Raw genomic sequence first — 18,704 nt, forward strand, 5'->3', positions numbered from 1 at the left:
GTTTGCACTCTTCCTGTATGATACCCTTGATATCCTCCCACAACTCATCTGGTCTTTGCTCATTAGTGTTCAAGACCTCAAACCTATTCCTGAGATGGTTCTGAAATTCAGGTGGGATAGGCTCAAAGTCATGTTTTGGTTCCCATGGATTTGGCTTAATTTTCCTCAGCTTCAGCTTCAACTTGCATAATTTGTTATCTCAAGGAAGTCTAACTTTTGTCTTATAGACATGGATTAGGAGGCATAATACAAATAATCAACACTTACTTAATTTTTGTACAAACTCTACACAGCCATGGAGGTGTCCAATAGGCACCTTGAAGTTGACCTCTTTAATTACACCTTTTCAAACTAAGGTTGTATCCTTTTCCCATACTTATTCAATTTACGTTTAGAGCAAAATAATTTAGAAGTTGGACTAAATGAAGAAGAATATAGCATCAGGATTGGAAGAAGATTCCTAACTATCTGTGTTATGCAGATAACACAATTTTGCATGGGTATAGTGAAGAAGAATTAAAGAAACAGTAACTAAAAAAAATAAACCAAAGACTATAGTCTTCAGTATGGATTATGTTTTTGTTTATGTGCCATTGAGTTGCCTGTGGCTCATAGCGACCCTATGTACAACAGCCCTAAACCCTGCTCTGTCCTATGCCAGTCTCACTGTCTCCAACACACCCACCCCCATTACTCTAGTCACTCAATCAATCCACTTCATAGAGGATATTCCTCTCCTGTGCTGTCCCTCCACCCTCTCAAGTATGACGTCCCTCCGCAAGGACTGGTCCCTCCTTGCCACATGTCCAAAGTATGTCAGATGAAGCTTCAAAATCTTTGTCTCCAAGGAGCAGCCTGGTTTAACCTCTCTAGGATGAACCTATTTGTTTTCTTCACAGTCCATGGTATATTCAATATTCTTTTCTAGCACCACAGCTCAAAGGCATCAATTCTACTTCTGTCATCCCTAGTCATTGTCCAGCTCTCTGATACATAGCATGTAATGGCAAAGACCATGGCCTCTATCAGGTGCATGTTAGTCTCCAGAAAGACACCATTGCTCTTCAGTACTTTGGAGAGGTCCCTAACAGCAGAATTTCCCGTTGCAATATGTCTTTTAATTTCCTGGCTGCTGGTGCCAAGAGAGTTGACTGTGGAGCCAAGCAAACTAAAGCTACTGTGAACATTTTCTATTTCTTCACCATTCATCCCGATGCTGCCAGTTGGTCCAGTGGTGAGAATCTTTGTCTTCTTGACATTGAGCCTCAATCCATATTGAAGGCTGCAGTCCTTGACCTTCTGCAGCAAGCACATCAGGTCCTCTTCAGTTTCAGCAAGCAAGGTTGTGTTATCTGTATAATGCAGATTGTTTATGAATCTTCCACCAATCTTGATGTCACACTTGTCCTCATAGATCCCAGCCTCTCGGATAATCTGTTCTGTATACAGGTTGAAAAGCTGTCTAGATAGGACACATCCCTGGTGTATGCCCTTCCCAATTTTGAACCATGCAGTGTTTCCTTGCTCTGTTCTGATGACTGCCTCTTGATCCAAGTATAGGTTTCACATTAGCATAATCAAGTGTTCTGAGATTCCCTTTCTTCTCAGAGTCAGCCACAGTTTGTTGTGATTCCACACAGTCAAACGCCTTTGCGTAGTCAATGAAACACAGATAGACATTCCCCTGGCACTCCCTGCTTTCAGCTAAGATCCATCTAACATTAGCTATAATATCCCTAGTACCACGACCCCTTCTAAGCCCAGCCTGGACTTCTGGCAGTTCTCTGCTGATGTGCTGTTCCAGTCATTTTTGGATACTCTTCATCAGAATCTTGCTTGCATGTTATATCAATAATATTGTTCAATAATTTCCACACTCTGTTGGGTCACCTTTCTTTGGAATGGGAACCTGGACAAAAAGAAACAAAAATTCTCACAAATGGACCAATAGGCAGCACTTGAAAGATAAAGTCTAAAGTTGTCAACTATTTCATATTGACTCCACAATCAATATCCATGGTAGTAACAGTCAAGGAAGCAAAAAAAAAAAAAAATGTACTGTCAAATCTCCTGTCAAAAATACCTTTAAATTACAAAAGTGTTAGGATGTCAAGTTAAATATTAATGTGTGCCTGACCCAAACCATGGTATTTTTGCATAGGCATGTGAAAGTTAGATGATGAATATGGAAAAGCAAAGAGAAACTGAGGTCTTCAAATTGTGATGTTGGTGAAGAACATGGATTATCTTATAAACTGCTGAAGAAAAACAGTCTATCTTGGAACAAATGCACCCAAAGTATTCCTCAGAGGCAAGAAGGATGAAACTTCATCTCACATACCTTAGACATGTTGTTAGGAGGAATCAATCCTTGAAAAAAGATACTATGCTGGGACAAGTGGTGTGCCAGCAAAAAAAAAAAAAAAGAAGATCATCAAAGGGTTGGATGGATATGATGTCTACAACAATCATCTTGAGCCTGGTGGAGATCATGGGGATGGTGCAGGATAGAGCATAGTTTCCATCTGTTCCTAAGGTTGCTGTGAGTTGTAGCTGACTCGATTGCAGCTAACAGCAATAACCCACAATTACTCAGGTCCCAGAGAGGAATCTCCCCAGTAATCTTTCCCTTGACTTCTCAAATCCAGTTTATCAATGATTCTTATTTTCATAATCTCCAGCATATCTTCCAAGTCTAACTATATCTGTTATTGATCATATTATCTTCTTCTCTCCTATGATTTCTGTGACAGTCTCTTAAATTTTCTCTGCTTCATTTTTTGCCTCCAAACAATTTTTTCACCATAGAGAGGCCACAATGATATTTTAAAACTGAAAATAAATCTAATGTTACTTTTATGTTTAAATCCCATTAGTGACTTTTTAGCATAAACATGATAAATTTAATGTAATATAGCTATTTTTCATTAGCTTCTCTTATGAATTGGTTAAGTCCCCCAAAATATGTGTCAACTTGGATAGGTCATGAGTACCAATAAAATGTAATTATTCTCTATTTTCTGATCTGATGTTATTAGCCTATGTGTTATAAATCCTATCAGTGACAAAAGTGCAAGGTTGCCACTTGGAAGTATAATCTATATCTGATCCTAATATGAAAGTGAAAGTTGGACAACTTTCTGAAGAAGAATTGATGCCTTTGATTTGTGATGATGGTAAAGAATATTGAATGTACAATAGGCTGCACAAAGAACAAACATATTCTTGGACGAATGCAGTTAGAATGCTTTAGACATATTAGTAGGAGGAAGCAATTTCTGGAGGAAAACATAATGCTCGGTAAAGTACATGGTTAGACCCAATGAGAGGACTTGACAAAGTGGTTCCAACAATAGGCTCAAGCACAATAATTATCATGAGAATGACCCAGGATCAGTCGATGTTTTGTTCTTTTGCAGAAAAGGGCACCTAAGTGGGAGCCTTAACAGTGACTAATAACCTGATATTAATGAAACAGTATTAGTGGCTGCTATGATGTAAGTGAAGCAGGATGCAATCTACAGGATTAGGTTGTATCTTGAGTCAATCTCTTTGGAGGTCGAGTCAGAATCTACTCACAGCTAACCCTCTAGCAGGTTTTCAGAGGCCATAAAATCTCATGGGAGGAGATTTTCTATCTTTTTCCTGAATCTATCTGCTGGTGGATTCAAAGTGCCAGAGAGGTGCCATCTTTGAGTTAATAGGACAATTCTAGGACTCTCTTTATGGACACCAGAGCTCCCTTTGGAGGTATAAAAGAGATTAAATAATGGAGTGGAGATTTGCCACCAAGAAAGAAGAGCCAGGAAACAGTACATCCTTTGGATGCAGAGTCTTTATAGGGTAAACCTCTTAGAGCTAGGAAAAGATTGATTTCAAGACACACAGAAGTAAAAGAATCTCAGCCCTACAGATACTGAAAAGAGATAAGAACCCTCCTCTTAAACTGTGATCCAACAAGAAGAGAAAGACTTCTCTATGAGTTGGTTTCAACTTGATGACAACAGTTTTTTGAATTGTTTTGGTTGGGGTTGTAACAAGTGCTGTTCAGTTGATTCTGATGCATAATGACCCTATGTGCAACAGACAGAAACATTTCTTAGTCTTGTGCTGTCTCACAATATTTGTTTGAGTTTATTGTTGCAGCCACTATGCTATTCTATCTTTTTCTAGCACTCTGGACATAGCAAACAATTGATAAGACTATAGCCTGATTCAGGTGCATCTTAGTCTCCAGACTGACATTGTTGCTCTTCAGTACTGTGGAGAGGTCCCTGACAGCAGATTTTCCCAATGCCATTCATATTTTTGATTTCCTGGCTGCTGGTACCAAAAGTGTTGATTATGGAACCAAGCAAACTAAAGCTGTTAACAATCTCAATCTCTTCACCATCTATCATAATGCTACCAATCAGCCCAATGTTGAAAATCTTTGTTTTATTAGATCTCAAATTATTCCGGTTGCATTTTTAATTTTGGATGAATAGAATGGTGGAAAAATAGTAGAGTAGAGGAAAAAAAGCAGTGGAGAAAACCCAAATCTCTAGACATTGGGTAGATTCTAGCTCACAGTGATCTAGAACTGCCCCATAGTGCTTCTAAGACTGTAACTTTTAAAGAAATAGATTGTTACATCTCTCCCATGTAGATTGGCTGGTGTTAGAACCACTGATCTTTCAGTTAGCAGCTGAGTGCTTAACCACTGCCCTACAAAGACTTCTTCAGTGGAGAAAAGGACAAGTTCGATATTCCAAAATGGGTTGAAGTTATGAGAATATGTTCTGGGAAGATATCTTAACCAGTTTTGATTTTTTTCTTATTTAAGACACTGAAGATGTCTTTTGGAGGCTGAAATTTAGAATACTATATTTATTAGAAATGCACTATAATAATTTATTGACATTACCTTTATTCTGTTTAGATAACATGAAATACCCTATTTCGATAATTCCTACACCATGTGTATCACTGAAAGGAAGCAAAGGACAGTTGCACCTTTCCTACATTCCAAGTAAGTCCAGTTTTCACTTTTATAGATCAACTATCACTGTGGTCTAACTATATTTGCGTTACCTACTGCTTAGACATTACAAGAATCTTAGTGGCTCAAAACAGTACAATTTAGGGAGCTCTGGTGGCCTAGTGGCAAGAAGCTGCACTGCAATCTCAGAGGTATGCAGTTCGAATCCACCTGATGCTGTGCTGGAGAAGGAGGAACAATCTCCTCCTGTACCAATCAGATCCAATTTTATGGTACACACACAGAGAAAATAAGGCAAAGATGCCACTTTAAGGACTAAAATGTGCCTAACAAAATCAGGGTGTTTTCAATTGCTTCATATACATATGGAAGATGAACAATGAATTAGAAAGACCAAAAAAGAATCAATGCATTTAGATTAGGATGTTGGTGAAGAATATCACGTTTCCCATGGACTGCCAGGAAAAGAACATGTTTGTCTTCAAAGTTCAGCCAGAATGCTCCTCAGAAGTGAGACTGGACTGTACGTTAGACATATTATCAGTCCTGGGATGATATAATCCGTGGTGAACCAGAGATCACTTTAAAAGACCTTCCACTGGGAGGAGGGTAGAGAGAATAGTGCAACAATGAATGAATGGAAACCCAAAATCTCTGTAAATGTTTATGAAAATTAATAAAATATAGAAAGAAAAAAAAATAAAAGACCTTCCACAAGACAAATTCACATAGTAACTACCACAATGGGCTCCAATGACACAACAATTTGGGGGGATGGCAAAAGACTGGGCAATATTTACTCTTTTATGAGGGCGGCTGTAATTTGGACCTGGCTTGAACACAAGCAACAATAAATTGTCATTATGATTAAATGAAATAATGAAGGAAAAGAGGAAGAGTTGGAAAATTATAATAAAAACCAAAATCCAAGCCCAGTAAATTTCTTCATTTATGAAGAAACAACTTGACTATTGAATAAGCATCAAAGCAAAATCTGATGCCTCCTGGGAAATATGCTAAAACCAGAATGAAATCTTACCCTTTAGAGAGTCATTAGCTATAATCCATTTCATATATGTTCTCAAGGTAAACTAGTCAACTCAGACTCATAGTAGTCCTAAGTACTACAGAATAGAAATGTGCTCTATGAGATTTTTTTTCACGACTTTGACCTTTTGGAAGCAGATCTCTAGGCATTTATTTTTTAGATACCTCTAGGAGCTTTTGAACCCACTAACTTTACAGTTAGTTGTGAGCACTTAGCCTTTTGTGCTATTCAGAGACTCCCCAGCTCATATCTAGTCCTCAAATGAAGTGATGGACTGCAGTATTCAATATGCATTGTTTATCCTAACTTCATCTGTCTATTGGGATAGCCATTAGAGTTTGCTAATTACCTTTACTATTAAAAGCCCCAAAACTTTTCATGTATTTATGACAGGAGTTAGTTTCTATAGCTTGGAGCTTCACAAAGTCAGTCTCTGACCTTCCCAAAGAAATAGAGAGGTAGGAAAGCTGTTTATCTTAAAGATTACATTTTGAAGAGTACATTTTAAAGCTCTCAGGTTGTCAGGACATACTTCTGGACTTTCAGACTGACAAAAAGCTTAGTTTTGCTCTGCAGGAGAAGGAGGGACAATCTCCTCCTGTATCAGTCAGATCTGATTTGACAGTACACACACACACACACAAATTTTTTTAAAAAAAGCTTATTTTGTCTTTCCATTGTTGTTGTTAGGTGCCAGTGAGTTGACCATGACTTACGGTGACCATGTAAACAATGTATCCTAGCCTAGCCCTATCCTGTGCCATCACCATCCTTCTCTGCCACACTTGAGCCCTTTCTTACAGCCACTATGCCAATCCATGCCCTCCTTTGCGGACCCTCTACTTTTATGAGCATGATGTTCTTTTCCAAAGATTGTTGTTACTGTGTTCTGTTGAGTTAGAGCAAACACATAGCTGACCCTCCAGTGGGTTTCCAGAGGTAGTTAATCACCCGGGAGGAGACTGCCCATCCTTTGCCCACGGAGCAGATGGTGGATTCAAACTGCACGCCTTCTGGATTACAGCACGGATTCTTGCCACCAGGCCACCAGAGCTCCCATTTCTAAGAATTTACTCCTTCTAACAACGTGCCCAAAGTAAGTGAGACGAAGTTTTATCATCCTTCCTTCTAAGGAACATCCTGGCTGCATTCTATCCAATGCATATTTGTTCATTCTCTTGGCAGTCCATGGGATAGTCAGTACTCTTTTTCAGCAGCTCAACTCAAAGGGATCAATTCTTCTGTCATCTTTATTAACTGTCTAACTCACAGAGGCATAGCAAGTAGTTTAGACCATAGGATTCCTCAAAAGAAGAAAATTCGAGAGATAGATTAGTTGAAAGAGAGGTAACATACGAAGAGGTAGTGATCAGCACTATATCATTAAGGAAAAAGAAGACAGAGGCCTCTGCATAAGTTATAGACAATAAAGGCAAATCAATTACAAGAATACCTAATAACAGACATTGATCAGCCAGTGAATACCTAGACAGACAAGATCAGTAAATATACATAGACAAATGAACTCTATCTACAGCCATATAAAATTTGCAGACAGTATTTCTACACACATATTTACACATGTTGTAAAGAGATTCATACTTAATCAGTGGGCAGAATTATGCAAGCTTCTTAGCCATTGCCTTTAGGGAATAAATTACTGGGGCTGGAAGCACAGAGTTTCCAGAGGCATGTGGTTTAAAAAGTAGATGCCACTCCTGCTTCCTAACCTGTTTTACAACTGGGAGCACCACCAAACACTGTCCACAATGGGAAACCATTCTGGTATTTGCTACCCCAATAGCACAAGGTTCAGCATCACAGCAAACCCAGGTTAATTCATACAGCACATTGACAAAGAGAGATGTGCAAAGTTGAAGATTGTTCCTCCAGATAGAACAACACTAGTTTCATTTAGCAGTGGCTAAGTGTCCTGGAGTCGAATACTACTCAGAGTAAAAACTTTGCACAAAAGACCTAAACTCTGTTCTATAACTAACATAATTTCTGTACATTTGTAGAGTTTACAGAGTTTGTAGAGTTTCCAGAGGCATCTAGTTTAGGAAGTTGATGTCACTCCTGCTCCCCAGCTTGAATCAGTCTGGAAGCTCATTCAAACATTGTACATAATGGGTAAACTTTATGGTATTTGACACTACTATGTCTTAGGTCTTCACACTGGATGTAAGGCCAAGGGACCAGAGAAAGAGCTTCCAGATGGGATTCTGTGGTCTAGAGAGAGAGAGACAGACCAGAGGAAAACCATGCCTTAAAGTTGATTAGGGTTGGGTTTTTATACTAAGGGTCTTTAGGGAGGGAAGGGACAGACATTTCATTGTGGTTTAGCCAGGCAGATTGTCTTCTAGGGAGGGAAGGGAGGGACACTCCATGGTAGTTGAGGCTGTCTACTCCTTTTGTTGACATGTTGAATCCTTTGTTCTCCCTTTGACCTTGGTTGGTGCCTGACATCCTAGCCTCTTTAGTGAGAAAAAAAAGGGCAACATATTCTTTCTAGCTACTTCCTGCTGAATAGGGGCGAAGATCTGGGGCTCAGAGGCTATATTGGGATGGCCCCAGACCAGTAGCCAGGGGAGAATATGGATGTCACAACAGCTGGTTCAAGTTGGTCATTTCTTTTATCCTGTGAAGAATTAAAAAAGGCAGGGAGCAATTAATGACAATATGAAGAGCTACTTAGAGCTTGGGATCTGAGTGAGGTGAAGAGTAGTGGGGCCCACTATTTGAGAGGTGTAGGAGGTCTGCTCAGTGAAAGGAGCATGATTGACCTGAGAAAGGTGATGCTAATGGGGGTTACTTATGACCTTAACCGCTGTGGAGGTAGTTAGGGTGACTGTGTAGTTTATCTTAGCGTGGTTGAAGAGGTTTGGGGGCACACCATTTGATGATGATGGTGTTTAATGAGGACAGCATTTTTGGGGTGATTCTAGTAATCTGCTCTAGACTTTCAGGTGAGGGTCTGGGTATGCAGTGGTCTGCATGTTCCTGGAGAAATTGCCTAATGAGGGAGAGATTAGAAAAATATGATACTAAAAGAGGGGGTTCAGTGGGTATATTATGGTTCAGCAGAAACAGTCGGCTGTACATCAGCTCAAGGGGGCTCAGAAAGGCTGGTGGGTGGGGTGTTGCTCAAATATGGGCTAAGGCAATAGGAAGCAAGTTGACCCAGGACTTGCATAACTCAATAGCCAGTTTGGTGAGGTGGAACTTAATGAGTCCATTCATGCACTCCACTTTGCCTGAGGATTGGGGGTGATATGGTATGTGCAGTTTCCAGCAGATGCCTAAGCTGGAGGATACTTGTTGGGTGACCCTGGAGACAAAGCCAGGACCATTGTCCAACTGGATAGAAATAGGGAGGCCAAACCTGGGGATGATATATTAGAGTAAGGCCTCTGAAACCTTGTCTGCTGTTTCTCGCCAGGTGGGGAAAGCTTCAACCCACCCGGAGAAGGTGTCTACCATAGTTAGAAGATACTTACATTTTTTTGTGAGTAGGCGTGTGGGTAAAATCAATTTGCCAATCTTGCACAGGTCTATAGCCTCAGAGTTGGTGCATAGAGGGTATTGGCCGAATGTTTCCCTGAGTATTTACTAGTTTACAAGACATCTGTCTCACACTGATTCAATGGTCCAGGTCAGAGAAGTGGAGTAGAACAGATGCTGAAGGAATCTTAAGAGAGCTTTGGTTCCTATATGTAGGGACTTATGTACTTGTGCTATAATGTCTGCCTCCTGTTCTTTGGGCAAAACTACTTTACCATGATCCATCCACTGTGTTAGGCAGCTCCCTATCCAGAGGAGAGACTGTTCCTCCTCGTGGTGTATTTTGGATGGAAGTCGAGAATAGTAAAAAACAGGATGGGGGCAGTCTGTTGTGGGTGTGGTCAGAAAAAGGAGAGAGATGATGTTTTATCTTCAGGTTAGGGTTGGAAAAGGAAGGTGACAATTTCAGAAGATTTAAGACTGGGAGGTTAGTTAAAAATTTTGGCTGCAGTTTCAGGCTGTGTCTGAGAAAGGCCAGTATATTGCCTATGTAACATTTTGTAGTGTAAAACCAGTTTTTTCCCCCATCTTCATGTGTGTTCACTACCCCAAAATGCTACATTTTAATTACTGCAATATTCTTAATTGGCCCCAAAACAGTATGGTTTGGTTTTACTTGGTAAAGTTAATATGATTTAAAAATATAGATACACATATACTTATTACATTTAAATCATGGAAGAACAATATTTTTCAAAGATAGGCCAATTGGAAAAGGCATCAAAATAAAAAAATAAAACCAAATACTAAAATCTACCTTACAGTGGGCTAAAAGAACCTACACAGGTTGGCAGTCTTTATAGAGAGAAAGACGGGAACCAAAGTAAAGTTTGGACATCTGGCCATCTCTGAGTCTGTTGGCAGAAAGTGTCAAGATCTTGAAGGGTTTTGAAATGAAAAGTTCCTTTTTCAGGCTTAAAGTCTGGAGCTGAACTCATCTCTGTGATTCAGGCAATAGACAGACCAATAAGATGTCCTTGGAGAAGGACATCAGACTTGGAAAGCTGGATGGTTAACATAAGAGAGGAAGACCCACAATAAGATGGATTGACATGGTGGTAGAAAAAGGGCTCAAGTGGGTTGGAGATGGTGAGGATGACACAGGATAGGCTGAGGCTCAGATCTACCCTTAGAAGGTAGGAAGGGACAGGAAGGAAGGAGGCCTAGAAAGGGAGCACACAGGGAGAAAGTGGAAAGAGTGGGAATTACAACCAATGTCCTGGAACAATTGTTGAATTGTTTCTGAATTGTTGCATGGAAGGCCATTTTATACTGCAAGATTGTATTAAAATCACAATAAAAAGTTTGAAAAAAGGAAACAGAATTTTACAGTTATGAGATTTTGCAAATTAATGCTCTAAGGAAAAGGGAAGGGTAGAAGCTCTTTCCTTTCTTTGCATCAGGTAAGATTTATTTTTCCCCAATTATATTTCTAACATATGGGACATTTTAGGTGTATAATTCAAGTTAGTGTTGTATGTAGAAGAATATATTATTTTAGATACTAATGGATTTTTTTTCTCTTGAAGGGAGAGACATGAAAAAATTGTACTTCAATCTCTATGTATCTATCAACTCCTTGGACTTTCCAAAGCGCAAAGAAGTTATTTGTCGGGGATCCGATGATGATTATTCTTTTTGCAGAGCACTCAAAGGAGGTAATCAGTTCAATAGTATTCTCCCATCATAACATTTCCTCATGAGAATGTTATGAAAAATGCAACAAATGTGAAGTTCTTTTTCTGGTAATAATTATGAATTTTAAAAAGTTGGTAGAACTTCCAGTAATTTAAATGGCATTTTATAATTATGTGATTAAACTATTAGTCAGATGACACTTGTTTGAGTGTGTTTTAAGGAATAATTAAAATTTTTACATTGTTCAGGTTAGTACTTTATCTCACACTTATCTTTTCTTATTAGTCTCTTTTTCAATTTTTTGCTGAAACTTACCAAATATTTCAATGCAGTTATCTTGGTTCCTTTCAATGTCTTCTCTTTCCCACCTCCCTCTACATAGAAATTATTCACAGAGTCATCAAATTTATGAGTTTAGAATTCAGACCCATGAATATTTCTCTTAAAGAATTTCTCTCCATTTTAAAAAAGATTATTTTTGTGTGTGTAGCTGGACTATATACAGCAAAAAGACCAATTCAAGTTTCCTCATGGACAATTCAATGACATTGACTACATTCTCCCAGAGTCATTCTCAATGTTCTTTTTTGAGTTGCTCCCCTCACCTTATCATTAACTTACTGACTCCTAACAACCTTATTTTATCTTTGCAGTTACTTTTGTCAAATTGAACTCACATTGTTGTTGTTAGGTGCTGTTGGTGTGTTTGATTTGGACTCATAGTGCCCTATGTAGAGCAGAATGAGACACTGTCTTATTTTCACCTCCTTATGCTCTCTAAGTGCCTAAGCTTGTTGTTGCAGCCATTGTGGGGAGGGTAATCATAAATCGGAATTGACTTAATGACAGCTAGCTTGGGCGTGGCAAGTTCTCACATGGAAGGAGGTGGGGCTGAGGCAGGCAATTGAGGTAAGAAGGAGAAAGAATCAAGAGGTCATATGAACAACCAGAAAAGCTGCACCAAGATGGTGGCTCTGGAAGTACGAAAAGGAAGAAGAGAATGAGAGAATTGGTGGACATGCTGATTAACTGAGTTTGGTGGGAAAATTTGGGTAAAAATCGAGAACCACCAGAGGGCTGGTAAGTATGTAAGTATGGGAATAATATTCTCTGAGTTTCAGGATACAAAATAAAGGACAAATTTTTAGAGAGAAATATATTGAGTTTTGCTCTAGATATATTGAATTGGGTAACAATTTTCAGAGTTTGGGCAGCTCATGATATGGACTGAAGGCTTAGGATAAAATGTTCAGTTGACATTCTGATTTAAGAATCACTGAGGTAGAGTAACTGGCAAGATGGTGAACAAGGTACACTGCTAACCAGACCCATTACAACAAAGACACAAAACCCCAGATGAATCAGATGAGAATCCTGAAACCTTAAGCATTATACAAGAAAAGAAAAAGAAGTGGATTTAACTAGAAGAAGAGATGGAATGAAAACATCAAACAAGGAGAAATGGAAGTGTGGCCATTTTGGCTTTGCAAGCAGTGTTTCCATGGGGGCAGCAACCTAATAATAGGCCCTAGTCATTCAGCAGCCCACTGGTGCAATGTTTTCCTCACTCCCTCCACTGTCTTGGTGACTGACAGGGTGGTGTGGTCATCTCTCACCCCAGTCCATTTGGTAGCTGATAGACCACTTTCCGCTCCCTGTCCCCCCAACCCCCCAAATCCTCCCATCTCTGCATGTGATCCTTGTACTGCTTGTGGTACATGCTCCAGGAATCAGGTGCCAGGTGCACACTATCCCCTACATTTGGAAGCATATGGTCTCTGCCTCCCTGGCCAGTGGAGCCCAGAGTGCCTGAAGGGATCCTCTGCCTTCAGCTGCCTTCTGGGCTGTCAGGAATTCCTTCCAGAGGTGAGGATCAGGTGTCCTGTTCCTAGCCACCTTCTCTGCTGTGAGAAACTCTTTCCAGCACCAGGTATCCTGCCTCCTGCCCCCTTCTTGACCAACAAGACCACTACCTAGAGGTTATTTCCCCTCAGCTTTTCCCTCCCTCTTTGTTTAGTTTTCCTTCCCTTGTTTTTTTTTTTTTTTGTTTCCCTCCTTCCATGTCTCCTTCCTTTTTATTTCTCTTCTTCTCACTTATTTTTTTAACTTACTATTCTCTTTTTTGAGAGCTCTGGTTACTTAGTGGTAAGGAGTTATGCTGCCAGTCCAAAGATATGAAGAATTTATCTTCTACTCCTGGGGTGAAAGATAGGCAATCTCCTCCCACATGATTTATTTTCTTTGAGAACTTATGAAAAGGTTAACTTTGAGTTGTTTCCAACTTGATAGTACATAAAAACAATTCTTTTTCATTTCTTTATCCTTCCTTTTTAGATTTTGTTTTTTCTTGTATAACTTTCCTTTGAATATGTTTTCATTTCTAAAAGATACTAAAATTTCTTTTATTTTTTCTTTTAAAAACTTTTATGATTTTCTTTTTTTTACTGTTTTTCTCTCTTTATCTCTCCTTTTTTCTTGTTTCACTTTCCCACACATACATAGACCAATGGGCAGCTGATTTTTCTTAAGAGCTAAAACTAATAAAATGAAAAGAGATTGTTTCTTCAAAACCTGGTGCTGGCAAAACAGCATAGCTATTCCCAGAAAAGTTGAACAAGACTCAAATCTCATACTATACACAAAAAAAAAATGAACTCAAGACAGAAGAAATACCTAAAAATAAAACCTTAAACCATAAAGATTATAAAAAGAAAAAAGATTAAAAAATCAAGGGCCTTAATCTAATGTAACTAAAAGCCCACCAACGCCAGAAGACAAGCTCAATTCATTGACCTTGATTCCTTGGAACTGATTTATAGCTGACCGTTCAAGGGCTTTTCAGAGGCTGTAAATCTCACAGGAGGAGGTTACCTATCTTTCTCCTGTGTAGTAGCTGGTGGGTTTGAACTGCCTGCCTTTGGATTGGCAGCACCACTTTAGTCACTAGGCCATCAGAGCTCCCTAGAAGACAAAACCAGGTTTAAAATAAAAATCATTGCCATTTTAATGGGAATGAGATGATATCACCTTGTGATTTTTATTTGCATCTTAATAATAACTACTGATTTTGAGCATCTCTTCATGAGCTTGTTGGCCATTTTAATATCTTGCTTGGTGAACTACCTGCTTGTGGTTTTGCCCCCTTCTCCTTTTTAAATTGGGTTCTACCTTTTGAACAATGGGCCCCACACTTTTATTTTAAACTAGGGTTTGCAACTGAAATAGTTCTGGAGCAAAGTGTGACCAAAGCAAAACTCCTGCTCCCAGGACTCACACACTGGTGGAGTTCATAACTAAATAATGAAATATGAGAAATTTCAGATTTTGCTGCTTAGACTCTAGGAAACCATCAGGTTTGTCTGTGAGTGAGGGACTAAGAGCCCTAGTGGCACAATGGTGAAGTGCTCAGCTTCTACCCAAAATGTAGGTGGTCCAACTTCACCAGCAGCTCTTTAGGGAAAATAGAGGTATCAGTTTGCTTCCTTGATGTTTACAATCTTGGAAACCCTTTGGAGCAATTTTCTTTTGTCTTAAAGGACCTCTGAGTTGAAATGGACTTGACGGCAATGGGTATCTATGAGAGCTCAAGGTTGTAATGGGCAGGCTGGTACAGGCTGGTAGAGAGTCTTTGAAGGCTTAAGGAAACACATGAGTGAGAATGGCAGTGAGAGTATAAGAGTCATTGTTGTTGTTTTTAAATTGTGTGTGTGTACAAACAAATTGGATCTGACTGGTACAGGAAGAGATTGTCCCTCCTTCTCCAACAGAGCATCTGGTGGATTCGACCCGCTCACTTCTGGGATTGCAGTACAGCTTCTTGCCACTAGGCCACCAGAGCTCTCCAAGATTCATTGTTTACTAACAGTTTTGTTTATGACTGTGTCTGTGAATGGTGAAAGTACAAAAGATGAACTCCATACCATCAAAACAAAAATGCAAGAGAATGTTAAAACCCAAGGGGGAAATAAACCACTTAATAATGACCAATGACTTTTGTGTTTTGCAGAGACTATAAATACAACAATATCATTCTCCTACAAGGGACTAAAATTTTCTAAGGTATTCTTCAATGTTTGTATTTTGTCAACCTTTGGCAATGGTAGATGTGCATAGAATTTGAAACCAGTAATCCACGACTTCTGAAAGTAGAAGTTAAAGATTAAGGTGTTCAAAATGATTTTCTCTTTTTTTGTATAGTGAGTATTTTTATACTCCTTTCTGCAGAATATGAAAGAGTTACACAAAAGAGACTTCCTTTTTTTAATTGCATTTTCCTTTCATACTTTGCTAAAAGTAGTACAAACGCTTGGAATTAGTGTTTTAAATGATCTTTTTTTTTTATTGTATTATTTTTACGTGTACCATCAAATCAGATCTGACTGTTACAGGAGGAGATTGCCTCCTCCTTCTCCAGCAGAGCATCTGGTGGACTTGAACCGTGATAAATGATCTTTTGATAAAAGCACTGAACAATCGCTGTACCTCAGTAACTTTTAAATTCTTTCTCCACACACTCACACATACACACACTTACTCTCATCGCCTTACACATACTTAACTTGTTAACATGGTTGTGTTTCAAAGACAAGGTCATTATTTAAAAAGCCAGCATTATATGAAAATGAAATGTGACCACATCTATCACAAAATGGAGCTCTGGCAGATTATTTGTAAGGGGTAATGCTGCCAATCCAAAGACACATGGTTCGAGTCCACCAGCTGCTCTGTGGGAGAAAGATGGACAATCTCCTCCCATGCAATTCACTGTCTCTAAAATACCCTGCTGGAGAGTCAGCTATGAGTCATTTCAAGCTGATAGTTCATAACAATAACAACATTAAAAAAATGGAAAAAGACTAAATAAATACATAATTGCCAAAATCACATTTTAACTGCCAAATTTCTTCATTATGTAACTGCCAAACCATTAAGAATTGTGGCCCAGCTAAGCTGATACATAACCTTAAGGTTCACAGCCAATGCTACTCTCTTCTCACACTTCAGCATCTGTTACTGCCAAACATATTGCTAATGTTTAAAATACTTGAATAGTAGAGTCTTCATGATGCAATACATAGAAAATGCCAGCTAATAAGACAGTTGGTAGTTGAGGAGTAGATAGAAAGAAATGAATAAGTACGTTAACATATAATCTATTTAGGAGATTAAAAATAGTATAAACTACAGACTTAATTTTGCACAAAATTTTTCTTGAAAATTTAACATGAATACCTGGACTTCTGCGAACACTTTTTTGGAGGATCTCAATGAAAAAAAAATGTAAATTTAAACATTTATATTGCATATTTAGAAACAAAACTTCAAAAATGTTTCATTTTTTGGTGATTTCAACTTCAACAGTATATGTTCTTCAGCTTTTTTTTTTTTACAAACAGTATCTAATGTTTGAAAACCTTGTAAGTTATTTGCAAAACTTTTTTTTTAATAAATAAACTAGTATTTTTTTTTTGTATATGCAAAACGCTTTTGTAAAAGTTACATTTGAGGCAAGCTCTGGTGGCCTTGTGGCAAGAAGCTGTACTGCAATCCCAGAGGTGAACAGTTCAAATCCACCAGATGCTCTGCTGGAGAAGGAAGGACAATCTCCTCCTGTACCAGCCAGATCAGATTTGATGGCACACCCACCCACACACCCCCCCACACACACATTACATTTGAAAAATGGTTACAATGGATTTTTTGTGTAATGTATTAAAAGGCTTACAAAATTTCATCTCATTAGGAAACAAAATGATAATCAACTTAAACAACTTTCAGTGAAATGACAAAATCCTTTAAAAACCCCCCTTTAACTCAGTCCCATAGGGATAAATACTGTATAAAATCATTATTGTAGAATGAGCATGAGGATCCAATGAGGGTGGGGGGAGGGTGGAAGCAGAGAGGTCAGAACGGGGGGATTAATCATGGAATCGTACAATTTGATGGGGGGTCAGGGAATGGGAAGGAACTGGTGTGAAAAACAACATATTAGAATTTTGTAAATAAACTAGTATTATAATAAAAACCACAACAACAACAACAACAACAACCCCCTTAAAATAAAAATATCAACCATTTTCTGTTACTTATATTTTTTCCTTGTTTTAGGGACAATACAGAGTTGTTGCTGAAGCCATAACCGGAAGTGCTGAAGAAATGCTCTTTTGTTTGAATTTTACTCTCATACATTCATCTGAATAGAAATAGAATAAATTTCGTGTATTTTTTTATTTTGTAAAGGTTTTATTCTTCATTAAGATGCCCCCTGCCATATAGATATCTGTGGAATTCATGTTCCTGCCACTATTCTAGCCAAATTACCAGCTTCATTTTTTCGTACCTGTTCCCTCATATACGTCAGACAATGTTTCACATTCTGGGATTGTGGCATTCAAGAGAAAAAAAAAGTACTGCAATGAGTTGTCATTGAGTCAGAATTGACACATAGTTGACTCTCCAGTAGGGTTTCAAAGGTTGTAAATAGAATGAGAGGAGACTATCTTTTTTCCTGCATTGCTGTTGCCTTGGGTCAGCAGCACAACTCCTTACATGATAGCCCACTACAGCCCCTAATGTAACCTCTTTTGTGGCTAGAAGTTTTAAGATTGTTAATAAGGCTGCATCATAATAAGGTGTGAGTTTTGTTTTACTTATATTTAAGTTACCTGCTGTAAATTTAGCAGATATTTTTAATAAAATAGGGAGGTGGGAGAATAAAAAAAAATCCAGGAGAGAGTTCTGGGCTGGATGTAAAATTGGGAAGCTGCCAACGTATAAAGTGCGTCTGGAGAAAAGAAGAAGTCCGATAAGTGAAGCTAAAACTCTATCAATGAGGGGATAGGGCTTGGAGGAGCCAGTCCAGGAGACAGAGAAGTGATCCTGGAGAGAGGAGGAAAGCTGGGAGTGCTGGCGCGTCGGAAATGGGTGAGGACACTGTCAATGATGTCAATTTGCTGCTGTGTTAAATGAGATACAGACTGAGCACTGGTGCCTGGGTTTAGCACTTCAGTCATTTTGATGTTACCAAGAGTTGTTAAGTACCATCAAGTTGACTACGACTCAACAGTGATCCTATGAACAACATGTTGGGACTCTGTCCTGTCCTGTGCCTTCCTCACAATCTCTAACATGCTTGAGCCCTTTGCTACAGACACTTTGTTGATACGTCTTGTTGAGAGTTTTCCTCTTTGTCTGACACAGCTCCCCCCCAACCCCCCGCCCCTTTTCCCAGTGTGATTTCCCTTTCCAAGGACTGGCCCCTCCTGACAATATGCCCGGAATAAAGGAAATGAAGTATTACCATCCTTTAACCAGTCTTTAAGAAGCACTCTGGTTGTACTTTTCCAAGACAAACTTGTTTGTTCCTTTGGCAGTACACTGGATATTCAATACTCATCGCCAACACTGAGAGAGGGCTCTCTCAATTTTCTGGACATGAATCCTAATCCCATAATGTCCACATTTGGGAGT

At 38.9% G+C, this 18,704-nt stretch overlaps 1 protein-coding gene across 1 annotated transcript in view; it reads left to right on the forward strand.

Annotated features, from left to right (window-relative positions):
* LY96 (lymphocyte antigen 96) overlaps positions 1–17,435 on the forward strand; it is a 27,268-nt gene extending 9,833 nt beyond the window's left edge. Inside the window, exons 2-5 of the mRNA XM_006880541.1 lie at positions 4,922–5,011; positions 11,123–11,251; positions 15,238–15,290; positions 17,343–17,435. Coding sequence (XP_006880603.1) covers positions 4,922–5,011; positions 11,123–11,251; positions 15,238–15,290; positions 17,343–17,435 — 365 coding nt within the window. The remainder of the gene's footprint in view (positions 1–4,921; positions 5,012–11,122; positions 11,252–15,237; positions 15,291–17,342) is intronic.
* Positions 17,436–18,704: the final 1,269 nt, after the last annotated feature.

The sequence above is a fragment of the Elephantulus edwardii genome, unplaced genomic scaffold (genome assembly GCF_000299155.1).
Source record: "Elephantulus edwardii isolate Elephantulus edwardi_28Jun2011 unplaced genomic scaffold, EleEdw1.0 scaffold00008, whole genome shotgun sequence".
In the NCBI taxonomy this organism is placed as follows: Eukaryota; Metazoa; Chordata; class Mammalia; order Macroscelidea; family Macroscelididae; genus Elephantulus; species Elephantulus edwardii.